The following is a 13,208-nucleotide window of genomic DNA, read 5'->3' on the forward strand; positions in this document are numbered from 1 at the left end:
TGCTTTCGATTAATGAATCCAACAGTTATTATTTCAGTGGAAAAGATAACGGGAATCCTGGCTGCAGGTCAGCACAAAACTGCTGGCAGGGATGTAACATTAATAGTGTTAGCTTGCCATTAGCATTAGAACGGCTTCCGCTGGAAGATGGCATCATCCAAGGTTTAAATGCCAGCTTAAATCACAGACTGACAGGATGACTATTATGTGAAACCCCATTCTTTTTTTCCCCATGGCACCGGCCAGCATGTCCTGAGAATATGATGGGAGATTAACAACAAGCCTGCCCCAATAGTAAGAAATGGTTTCTGTTGCGTGTGACGTCAGACCAAAGCTTGGTCAGCCTATATAGGATAAATATGTAGTGCAATGACAGACCTTCAACGCGTGGAAACTCACTCGGCCCGGACACGGATGACAGACCTACATCACCATGACACACGTCGTCAATGGCGCCTCAGCTGCGGAGGACTTCTTGGAAGATGCTCTTGACCTAATACCTGGCTCCTGTCGGATGGATCTACTTTCGGCCATTAAGGAGACCCAGTGTGCGCTCGATCTGGTCCTCAATGACAAGTTCTCAGAAGCTCTGTACCTGCTTAAACCGTTGTGGAGAGACAGTATGTACCATGCGTTGGGGTACAGCACTATCATGGCGATAATGGCTCACATGTCGTTTAATCACAAAGAAATCCAGATTGCCTTGACGACCCTCAATGATGCTTTACACACATGTCAGAGGTTCAGAAAGAAAAACTCCATATTTGGTTCTCTGTTCAGTCTTGTTTTCAAACAGCCCAACCCGCAGGAAGAGGAGATGCATGCAGATATCTGCTATGCTGAGTGTTTGCTGCTAAAAGCTTTGCTAACATTTCAGGATGAAAACATGATCAGTTTGATCAAAGGAGGACTTCAGATCAGAACAAGCTATTGGATCTTCAAGGACTGTCAGAAAGTGATGAATTCCACTCAAGATATAGTCAGCAGCTCTGATTTGTCCAGACAGTTTGAGGGTGGAGTCAAGTTTGGCATTGGCTCCTTCAACCTGATGCTATCTCTCCTTCCTCAGAGAATATTGAGGTTGTTGGAGTTCATTGGATTCTCAGGAAACAGGGACTATGGTCTGTCTCAGCTCAAAGAGGTAGCATCTAGCTGCACTCTGCCATCGGTAATGTGCACTCTGACACTGCTCTCTTATCACACATATACCAACTTGATGCTGGGAACAGGAGAAGTTGATCTAGTGGAAGCTGAAGCTTTACTGGAGCCGTGGCAACAGAAATACCCCAACGGATCCACTTGCATCTTCTACTCGGCTCGCATCGCAACACTCAAAGGAAACTTTGAGAAGGCCTTATCCGGGTATGAGGAGTGTATTGGTTCCCAACAGCAGTTGAGACAGATTCATCATCTGTGTTACTGGGAGTTGATGTGGTGTCATTCCTACCAGCAGAATTGGGTTCAGGCCTACCAGTATGCCGACCTTCTGTGTAAGGAGAGCAACTTGTCCAAGCTTTTATTTGTGTACCAGAAAGCAGCGATTCTCAGTATGATGTCAGAAGATGAAGTAGTGGAAACTGGAGAGAACCTAGTGGAGCTGTTCAGGCAGGTAAAGGAATTGAAACAGTGTGTGGTAGGCAAGTCTATATCTGCAGAGAAGTTTGCCATCAGGAAATCTAGAAGATACAACGCAACCAACCCTGTTAGACTTGTCATACCTGCACTGGAGATGATGTATATGTGGAATGGTTTCAACATAACTGGGAAGAGAGCAGATTGTACCAAAGCTCTCCTCACCACTGTAGAGAAAGCAGAGGAAATGCTGCGCAGCGACCCCAACCCATCAGAGTTCCATGCGGATGACAGTTGTTTGGTCCAGATGTTGAAAGGTCTTTGTCTCAAACACCTGGACAGACTCCCGCAGGCCGAGCTGTGTTTCACACAAGTACTGTCCACTGAGCATCAAATCAGGTATGATCATTACCTGGTTCCCTTTACTCTGTTTGAGTTGGGTTTACTCTGCAAACAGCGGGGAGACATCACCAAGGCTACTGCCTATATAGAGAAAGCCAAGAGGAAATATAAACATTACTCCATGGAAGATAAGCTCCATTTCAGAATCCATGCTACGCTCAACAGCCTCAACAAGTCTGAAATCAGCACCCTGGCAACCATTCAAGACCTCAATTCCACCGACATGAGAGAAATGCTTCCCAGAAACTCTGGATAATATTTACGTTGTGCCAGTGATAATCTCTCTCTCTCTCTCTTCTGTTTCTTCCTGTGTACTTTTTTTTTTTACTATGTATTTTGGGCGAAACATGCTATTTTCAACAAGAGAACTGGAGGTCACGATGACATTTTTTCCCCCCATGTAAGCACAGTGATTTCCTCTGTGATTAACAACCATCAGGAAATCGATCATACTGGAGATAAATATTCTGTGGTTCTTGAAAAAAATCTCAGAATGCTTAAAAATGTTGGCAGAAGCTACCTTCCAGTATTAGATAGTCCCTGGCAGTGAATATGTTAATTCACGAAAAAACACACAAAAAATAACTTTAGGAAAAAGAAACTGTTAGGATTTAGAAGACATTTGTAAAAACCCCAGAAGCAAACATTTGAGTTAAAAACTTTCGCTTTAAAAAAAGTATATATATATTCAAACTAAAAATGTGCACACATTTTCACTACAAGCTCATAGCGTGGCACTCGGTGCCGCGCTATGAGCTTGTATATCTGCTATTTTTATATAGCCAGAAGAAATCTTAAAATGACACAGATGCTGTCCCGGGTCTTAAAGGGTTAACCCATTAAGACCTGAAGCCGATTCTACAAATGTCTTCTAAATCCCAACAGTTTTCTGAAAAAACGTATGTTTCTATATCAGTGGTGCTCAAACTTTTTCATGTCAAGGACCCCCAAAATGTATTTGGCCACCGACCCCCATCTCAAAATATTTTGTTCCAGGGACCCCCCAGAAGCAAAGAATAGTTAAAAATGTTCGCTATAGAGCACCGAAGTCTGACGTAATTTACACATCCTATGTTTGTCTGCCTGGTTCGCGGTTTTCCACCCCCATTCTGAATCCCATAGATGTATTTAATATCGCGTCAAATAAGAACTGTGTTCCAAAAATAAACAAATGACCCTGGCGGTTTTACTCTTATGGATATGAGGCATCAACTGACGGTGAGAAAACGATAATGTTACTTCCGCCGAATTAGTTACATTTTCGCCAGAAACAGACTGTATCAAATATAAGTGACTGACTATCATAAACGATACATAACCTCATCCCTGACAATATCGCCGAGACACTTTGTTTATTTTTGGATCACAATTCTTATATGAGACGATTCTATGATGACCCAATGTTATTCTCCATAGCGAAATTACTTTACGAACCTGGGGATGAACGAGTGACGTCAGGACTTATGTACTCTATAAACAATATATATATTCAAAGATTTGCACACATTTTCTAGATTTAAAAAAAATAGCAGATCTACCAAAGTGTAAAATAATGCTTTTTAGCTCAATGAATAAGTGACACAGATGCGTTCCAGGTCTAAATGGGTTAAATAAAAAACATGACTCGATGCACCTGGTATCATCAGTGTTGTAGCCTGGGGTCATCGGGTGTTTCGGGTCTCGCAACATACTACATACTTATAATTTGGTACCATTTTTGTCTACTCACTCTGTGTCTCAAAGGAGGGCTGTGGACAGTTCAGAAACCCGCCTACCAATGACATCATCGATGGGGAATCAAAGCTAATAGAAACTGCAGGCTTTACAGTATATTCCTGGCAAGTTAGCATGCTATAATAGAAGTCATTTCTCCTATCCTATATTAACCCATTAATACCTGGAACGCATCTGTGTCACTTTAGATTTCTTTGGCTATTCAAAAATAGCAGATATACAAGCTCATAGCGCGGCACCGAGTGCCGCGCTACGAGCTTGTATATCTGCTATTTTTGAAAAATCTCGATTTAAAAAAAAAAAACTGTTAGGATTTAGAAGACATTTCTAGAATCTTCTCAGGTCTTAATGGGTTAAAACTGGCTAATGGGCGGGCCGGCGGACCAGGTCATCATGTTCATGTCACTGTGACTCAACCATAACTACAGTATATAAGGAGTAAATGGGGGAAGTGGTCCTTTAAGTCTGCGTTTCACTTTATTTTGAGCTTTCTATACCAGACTGTGAAGACGTTCAGATGGACTGAACGCTCAAAATAAAACGAACGACTTTATAGATCTAAGGGTGTGGAAACATCTATATCAGTTTTTAAAGAGAAGAAGCATGCGGTCCTAGTTGTTCTCAGGTTTCCATCCTTTATTAAGAGGCAATCTTCGAAAACCTCACAGGAAGTCAGATAAGGTAAGGCCAGAAACTGCTATGAAAGGGAGGTCAAGTTCTGTTAGTCCCCATTATTAAAATACACAGATTGCTTCCTTCGCATAATGAGAATCCTCCACATCTTCCACCGACAAGGCATATAAATGTGCATTATGCTTGGCACCGGGTCAGGAAGAATTAGTTTCATTTGCATTATTCATCGACCTAGCAGGCAGAGACGTCTATTAGGGCCCGGGTAATTTGCGGTTGCAGAATTTTAAAAATTACCTGTTACGATACATCGAGTATTAACCCTTTCAGACCGAGAACGCATCCGTGTCATTTTAAGATTTATTTGGGCTATTCAAAAATAGCAGATCTACAAGCTCATAGCACTCGGTGCTGCGCTATGAGCTTGAAGATCTGCTATTTTCTTTTAAATCGTGAAAATATGTGCAAATCTTTGAATATCTATTTTTCCGTAGGGAACGTTTTTAACTCTGTTACAACTTCTGGGGGGTCCCTGGAACAAAACTATTTTGAGATGGGGGTCCACGGCCAAAATTCATATAATTTTGGGGGTCCTTGACATGAAAAAGTTTGAGAACCACTGATTATAGCAACATAATTTTTTCCCCAAAAAAAAACTGGATTTAGAAGACATTTGTAGAATTCCCCAAAAGCAAAGATTTGACTTACAAATGTTTGCTTATATCTTGAAATATATATATATTCAAAGATTTGCTCAAATTTTCCGGATTTTTCAAAAAATAGCAGATCTACAAGCTCATAGGACGGCACTTGCTATGCCGCGCTATGAGCTTGTATATCTGCTATTTTTGAATAGCCAAAGTGTATTTTTTTTTTTTTTTAGCTCAAATCAAAAAATGACACAGATGCGTTCCAGGTCTTAAAGGGTTAAGAAGGCAATTTGCTTTGAGAGTGCCTTGTAGAGAGGTAACAACTATAGCCAGACCATGGGGCTGTCTGCAGGCAGCAAGCCGAGGATTTCTGGACCCACACGGTGAGAGTACCTAAGTCCATTAACAGAAAACATACTGTCCTTTGCCTGGGCAAACAAGCCGCACTGCTAAGTGTGGCTCACTGCCAACGAACGAACCAGCATGGTGTGTCCAATGCAGTGTATATAGATGGCCAATCAATATGCCGCAGTTTGCGTTCCGATAATCACATCAATTAGGCTTGATTAGTGTCATTGGCACTAATTAACCCATTAAGACCGGGAAAGAATCTGTCTTTTTTAGATTTCTTTGGCTATTCAAAAATAGCAGATATACAAGCTCATAGCGCGGCACCGAGTGCCGCGCTATGAGCTTGTAGACCTGCATTTTTTTTTTTATCGTGAACATTTGTGGCAAAATCTTCGATTATATATTATTTAAAGCAAACATTTGTAAAATATTTAGTTCCGGGGACCCCCAGAAGCAAAGATTTGAGTTACAAATGTCTGAAAAAATAATAATATATATATATATATTTGCACAACCTTTCATGATTTAAAAAAAAATAGCAGATCTACAAGCTCGTGGCGCAGCACTCGGTGCCGCGCTACGAGCTTGTATATCTGCTATTTTTTTAATAGCCCTAAAAATGACACAGATGCTGCTTTCCCGGTCTTAAAGGGTTAAACAAAACAGAAGAAACGCGTCCCAAACGCTGTTGGATTTGTTGTCGAGAAAGACAAAGCATATTTGCTGAACACTTAGCGCAAACAGCTGTGTGCTCTTGAAACGCATGCAAGTAAGGATTACGATGCTCGCTCGCCTCAGTCGTGTATTTTAATCACTTTTAATCAATAACAAGACTATAAGAGTCTAAAAGACACATCGGTGGATCCTGGTGGTTCAAATATCATCAGACTGTATATATTCACTGATGGAGGTAAGGCCATGGGGTCACCAAAATCAGTAGGGTTAGTTCATCCTATAGTCTGACCATTATATTATATTATGTTATATATTATATTATATTATATTATATTATATTATATTATATTATATTATATTATGTATTTTTATTGGCCATGTTATTATGCATGCATGTACTGTAGGCTACAGCAAACTGTATGATATACAGTTTAATGCACAGTACAGTTTTGATGTTAGCAGTAATGCCTAATTGCATACCATGTATGCAATTAGGCCTTACCGGTAAATCAGAAGTAAATTATGTTTTTTTTATGTGGAAAAACAAGACTGCTTACTCCATCATAAATTGATGCAAGTCAATTTGAATAAAAAGTATGTTGTTATAACCGCAGCTAGGCTGGCAGGCAGCCTTTGAACTTACTAGCTAATTTTAGTGAGCTGTTTCTAGAACCCGTTAAATGAAGGGCAGCTCTAAGGTAGCATGAAGAGACCTCGAGCTCAAATTAAATTCCGAGGGTTGAACGAAGGAAACAGTTTTTCTTTCTGTTAGAGCGTCGTCAGCCATGAAGGCTTGCCCATTGATTGAAACCCATTACCGAGTGTCTTGACCCCTGACTCTGTATAACTTGCCGTCAGTGGCGGAAAGTCAGTACTTGAGTGTGGTACTTGAGTACAGTTCTGAGATACTTTTACTTTACTTGAGTATTTATTTTTATTTTTTTCATAATTTCTACCACCTCTGAGGCAAATATTGTACGTTTCAATCCACTACAATTATATGAAAACTTTACTTTCAAGTTACTTTATTACATATATTAACCAATTAGGCCTTATTTTATACTTTGTCAAGTTGGAAATAGCCTTTCGACAAGCTCCGATCTGTTATTTTGAAAAAAAATCTGATAATAATCTGATTACTTTTGTACTTCATCAGCCTGCTCTTGTGAGCTCTCTCTCTTTCTCTGCCGTGGACAACGGTGTCCATCTGCTGCTTTTTGCACTGATCTAATGTGTATGCAGGGCTCTGTCCATAATCCTGCACGTTGGGCAACATATGTTGCTTACACAGTGTCTTTAACGGAGGCCAGTGGACAGTAACAAAGTGCAGTTACTGGAGTACTGTTACTTAAGTACATTTTTGGAGTATTTGTTTTTTGCAAACACATGGCTTTCACTCCACTACATTTCAAATAGAAATGTGCGACACGTTGTGAGCTTGTAGATGGACATTTTTTTGCATTGCAAAACAGCAAGGCGCTGATAGTAAAAGGAGAATTTACTTCATAATTTGTACTATTGAATACTTGAGTATTTACTTATTGATAATGATAATGAATTTATTTATATAGCGCTTTTCCAAACAAGGTTACAAAGTGCTTTACAGATGTAAGAGCAGCGTAATAACCGTAGAGGTTAAAAGAGCATACATAAAATGAACACATAAAATCAATGGGTAACATAATTAAAACAAAAGTAACAGAGAAGAAAGAACAATTAAAAACTGATAACACAAAAACTGAAAAAAGGCAAAACCACTAAGAAGTGATTTAAGGGAAGACACAGATTTTGCTAGCCTCAGTCCTGGGTTTATACTTTGTCCATCTGCTGCCGTTGCACTGATCTAATGGTTATTCAGGGCTCTGTCCATAATTCTGCTCATTTATTCAACATATGTTCTGCATGTACTTTCTTTACCTAAGGCACACTCTGCATACTAGGTCACATCTCTGTATGTGCGCATACAGTAGCTAGCTACAGTACTAGGCAAAATGATCCAGGAGATTTGCATACCTTTGTTTATGCATAATGTCCCACACATTACGGTAGATTAAACACACATAGTCTGTATACTCCGGTCACGTCTACCTGCACGTTTTTTTGCACAATGCAAGTTATAACAATAGCCGTCTGACTGTGAGCAATCATCTGTAAAGCTGATACTGTGAATTGCTGATGAGGCACATTTGCAATCTGCTCCAGATAAGGGGCGGAGAGCCAATGTGCTGTACCGCATATATGCTCGGAATTGCTTTATCTTATCGCCGGTTTTGTCTCACTGCATATTTGTCTTCTTTTTGCATGTTGTCGATTCAATATTTGCCCCGGCGTTTCATGAGGTTTATCTCGCGCGTGCTGACGTGCGCTCTCAAAGTGGCCCCTTTTGGGCGACCTTTCACACAAAGACAACATACAGTATAAGTGGGGAAACCCATTTTCTCTTCTGTGTCTGAAAACGGAAAAGCCTGATTTTGTACGGAGCCACGCTCCGAAAATAGCCAATCTACAAGTTGTACGACGGAGCGTAAATCAGGCAGAACTCTTCTCCGAAAACGCCCGACACGAGGCACGCATTCTTTCCTCCTATAAGTCAGCTTTCCGCTCAAAGTTGTGCTTTAACCCATTAAGACCGGGAACACATTTGTGTAACCACCATCATGTTTTACTTTGTTCTAACATTGTTGCAAATCTTTTAATATATATATTTTTTTCAAGCGAACATTTTTTACTCAAATCTTTGCTTCTGGGGGGTCCCTGGAACAACATATTTTGATAGGGATCGTCGGCCAAAAACATATCATTTTTGGGGTCCTTGACAAGAAAAAGTTTGAGCACCAGAGATATAGCAACAATATTTTTTTCAGAAAAATTAAGACATTTGTTGAGACATTTGACAGTTAAATATATATTCAAAGATTTGCACACATTTTCACAGTTTAAAAAAAAATGCAGATATACAAGCTCTATGAGCTTGCATATCTGCTATTTTTTAATAGCCAAATAAATCTAAAAATGACACACAGATGCGTTCCCGGTCTTAATGGGTTAAAAAAAAGAAAAGAGAAAAAAAAGGAAAAAAACTTGAGACAGATTGCATCATATTAGCAGGAAGAACAATAGTGTATAAGGGGGAGGTGGGATGATAATGAGTTCTGGATCACCGAGCACATACACAATACCCTTAACAGATGGAGCCAACAAGTGCCAGCTGTGGAGGCAGTGGAGTGAGGAAGAGACTTCGGAAGACGTCAGAAAGGACTAAATAAAACCCGTTTCCGATGGGGGCTTCTGCGCCTTCTTCGCGAGGGGAACGGGGGGGGAACCAAAGGGAGGGCCCGCCGGCCGCGCAAGCCAACCTGTTGGCCCCCGTTGACGCAAAAGGCAGCAGGTGGGACGGACGAGCGCTCCGGCAGGCCGAGAGCGACGTTAGACCCCCCCCCACCCCAACCCGCCCCTGAGGAATCGCAGTGACTTTGATCTGATGCATGATTCATCTCAGGTGATTCATCTCAGCCTCACTTGAGAAAGGACAGACTAAGGACTCTTAACACATTCCATGCCAGAGTTTAATCTCATAATGTACTCACCAGTGCCAGCGTTTTATTGTTGTTTTTTAGTTTTTTTCATGTCGCCACAGACCTCGCTAAATAAGTTAAAAGTGCGCGTTCATTTGGTTCTAAACACACAGCGGATCCGTGAGAAACGACCAGCGAAAACAGTTTCCAAATCCGTGCCGCCATCTTGAAGCTACACCCGATCAACGGTAAACAGTGATCAGCGAGGAGAAAAACAACAACCAGAGAAAATCGAGTTTTAAACAGGATCCCAGACAGGAAGCGGATACGATCGAAAAAAACGGAACCCGAATAATTCCGTTTCCGACCGGAAACCGGAAACGGAAATGGATCAAAAAAATTCGGAAAGTGCACCTGGGGCACTTAACATGGGAATCGGCGGTTCGCGTAGATCTACGCGACTGGCACGCTGCGGCTTTAAATCGGTTCGCGTAGATCTACGCGACTGGCATGCAATGTGTTAAGAAGTATTTTATATACATGTTTTATCATATTCAAATTCTGTCAAACTTTTCGACCAGCATAATGGCCCCCCATTTCCTGAGGGATTTTTCGGTTTGCAAGGACGCTCTCATTTATTTATCTTTACTCCGTGAGAGACGAGACGTCTACGAATGGGTCCGCCCGTCTGTTTGCTTAATAATTTAGTCCCCACTTCTTTGGGGTGTATTTATCACGGTGCATTTGTCTGTCTTGTTTGCTTGTCCGGGGCTAATATTGCAAACCGCTAGACCGATAAGCAACGACATTCTTGTGCACACTGTCAGTGGGCTAAAGAAGTATACCTCCATGCATTTCCTCACATTTTATATATTTTTTCATGAAAATAACAATGACTCTGAGATAAATTATGAAGTCTCATATCCACGTGGGAGCCATTATGTTATTACAGTAGATCCCCTTGTTGTATCTGTGAAGGTCTTTGCAGACAGACAGACAGACAGACAGACAGACAGACAGACAGACAGACAGACAGACAGACAGACAGACAGACAGACAGACAGACATTTTTTAAACTGGCATCAATCAATTTAACTTTTTGTTTTAGATGGGTTTTTTTTAGGAGTAGTTAAAAAGAATACATGAATAATGAAAAAGCTTCTATAAACTTAATCATGAATTCCCCTGCAGCACTCAAACGGAAATTGCAAACCCTCTCATGCACTTCCTTCAAGGCAAAACACAAACAACTGATGACTGTGAAATCTAAAGTTGGTTAGTTAGGTTTTTTGTCCCCCTCTGCCAATATTTAACACCGTCATCCCGCACGATTCATCGTGGCAGTGGGAGTGACTTGCCTGTAGTCTTAGTTAATTAAACCTGATGTTTACAGACGCGTTGTCAGTGGTGGAGAAAGTACTCAAATGTTTTACTTAAGTAAAAGTATCAATACGGCAATGTATAAGTACTCTGTTACAAGTAAAAGTCCGGAATTCAAAAGTAAAAGTACTAAAATATTTGAAAATAGCAGATCTACAAGCTCACAACGCGTCGCATCGACGCGTTGTGAGCTTGTAGATCGGCTATTTTCAAATAGCCTATGTATAAAATAGGGCTAAAGTGGTTAATGTATGTTTTATAATGTGATAATTTATATCTGCCAAGTAACTAGTAACTAAAGTTTTCAAATAATTTTTGTGGAGTAAAAGTACAATATTTGCCTCTGATATGTAGTGGAGTAGAAGTAAAAGTATTGGAAATTGGAAATACTCAAGTAAAGTACAAATACCTCAAAATGTTACTTAAGTACTGTGTACTTAAGTAAATGTACTTAGTCACTTTCCACCACTGCGTGTTGTGGGCTTATAAATCTACTGTTTACGCCAAATGTACACCCCTGAATAAGGTGCTAGGATTAATGTGGTTAATTATTTCACTCGCTGCATCTAATTAGCCTCTCTCTCCTCCATGTCTCCTTCAGATAAGGTGACTCGCACCCACGGAGCCAAAACTTCTGCCACTCAAGAAACTTTTCAACTCAAGACCCAAAAGATACATAAAGTGCCTCCCCGGGAACCAACATTACAATGCTGCATTATGAATTAACCACTTATGCCCTATTTTTAACCCATTAAGGCCTGAGGTTCAAAATGTCTTCTAAATCCTAACAGCTTTTTTGAAAAAAAACGTATGTTTCTATGTCAGTGGTTCTCAAACTTTTTCATGTCAAGGACCCCAAAATGTATATGTATTTGGCCGCGGACCCCCATCTCAAAATATTTTATTCCAGGGACCCCCCGGGCCCAGAAGCAAAGATTTTAGTTAAAAATGTTGCCACATTTTCTCGATTTTTCAAAAATAGCAGATCTACAAGCTCATAGCTATGAGCTTGTAGATCTGCTATTTTTGGATAGCCAAAGTGAACAATAATGCTTTTTAGCTCAAATCAAAAAATAACACGCATTCCAGGTCTTAATGGGTTAAATTTGTGAAAATAGACGACAACAAGCTTATTTTTTTTCCAAATAATTTAAAATGTGTTTTTTTTGTAGGAAACTATAGGGATATTTACTTACCACCCAAAAAAAATGGGTCTACGACCTAAAAATGGGTCCCGACCCATTGTTTGGGAAACACTGTCTACTTCTGTATTATCTAGCAGTTATCAACATAATCGCCTGATCCAATCGGTCAATGACTGAAAAGTAGATTTCTTGCTTCTTTGCAGGTTCCACACAAACAGCCAGCAGCATCAACAGGGGGGAGAAAAAAGTGCCAGGCAAACAGATTGCAATGGTCCCTTTGATTAAAGGAGCAGATTATGCTCAATAAACAATCATTAGAAAAATAAAATAATACCCAGTGGCTTTCACAGTGCCCACAAGGAAACATGGAGAGTCCAAACCGCTGGGGCACTGGTTTGATGATATATGTTCAGTTTGATATCTATCTGCTGCCTGTGTCCACCTGCAGGGGACATTATTTGGCACACACGCACGCACACACACACACACACACACACAGAGTGCGAGAGAGCGTGAGAGAGAGAGACACGCACGCACCCACACACACAAACAGAGTGCGAGAGAGAGAGACACGCTCGCACCCACGCACACACACAGAGTGCGAGAGAGCGTGAGAGAGAGACGCACGCACGCGCACACACACACACACACACACACACACACACACACACACACACACACACACACACACACACACACACACACACACACACACACACACACACACACACACACACACACACACACACACACACACACACACACACAGAGAGAGAGAGAGAGAGAGAGAGAGAGAGAGAGAGAGAGAGAGAGAGAGAGACAGAGAGAGAGAGACAGAGAGAGAGAAAGACACACACACACACACACAGAGAATGATAATCCAGCCGCGAAAGCTGTGTGTGTGTGTGTGTGTGTGTGTGTGTGTGTGTGTGTGTGTGTGTGTGTGTGTGTGAGAGATTTGTGTGTCCATGTGCTCACGCATATCACACCATCAGCTGACACAGGCGTGGCTTTTTCGCGACACTGTCTGTGCAGCTAAATCTCTGCCTGGGCGTGACTCTGCAGTTTTCGGTCAGAGAGTCATGAATCAGACAGATATAGTCCATACGTTCACCATTTTTGGGGGGGTGGGGCCGCGAGGATGAACCGAAAGC

General features: G+C 41.1%; 1 protein-coding gene across 1 annotated transcript; it reads left to right on the forward strand.

The window, feature by feature from the left end:
- Positions 1–433: 433 nt before the first annotated feature.
- LOC308080494 (tetratricopeptide repeat protein 39B-like) lies at positions 434–2,230 on the forward strand (the record flags this gene model as incomplete). Its single annotated transcript, XM_080422391.1, has 1 exon — positions 434–2,230. The coding sequence occupies one exon, from the start codon at positions 434–436 to the stop codon at positions 2,228–2,230; it is 1,797 nt and encodes a 598-aa protein (XP_080278517.1).
- Positions 2,231–13,208: the final 10,978 nt, after the last annotated feature.

Source organism: Gymnoscopelus braueri (assembly GCF_963280865.1).
Source record: "Gymnoscopelus braueri genome assembly, chromosome: 24".
Classification (NCBI taxonomy): Eukaryota; Metazoa; Chordata; class Actinopteri; order Myctophiformes; family Myctophidae; genus Gymnoscopelus; species Gymnoscopelus braueri.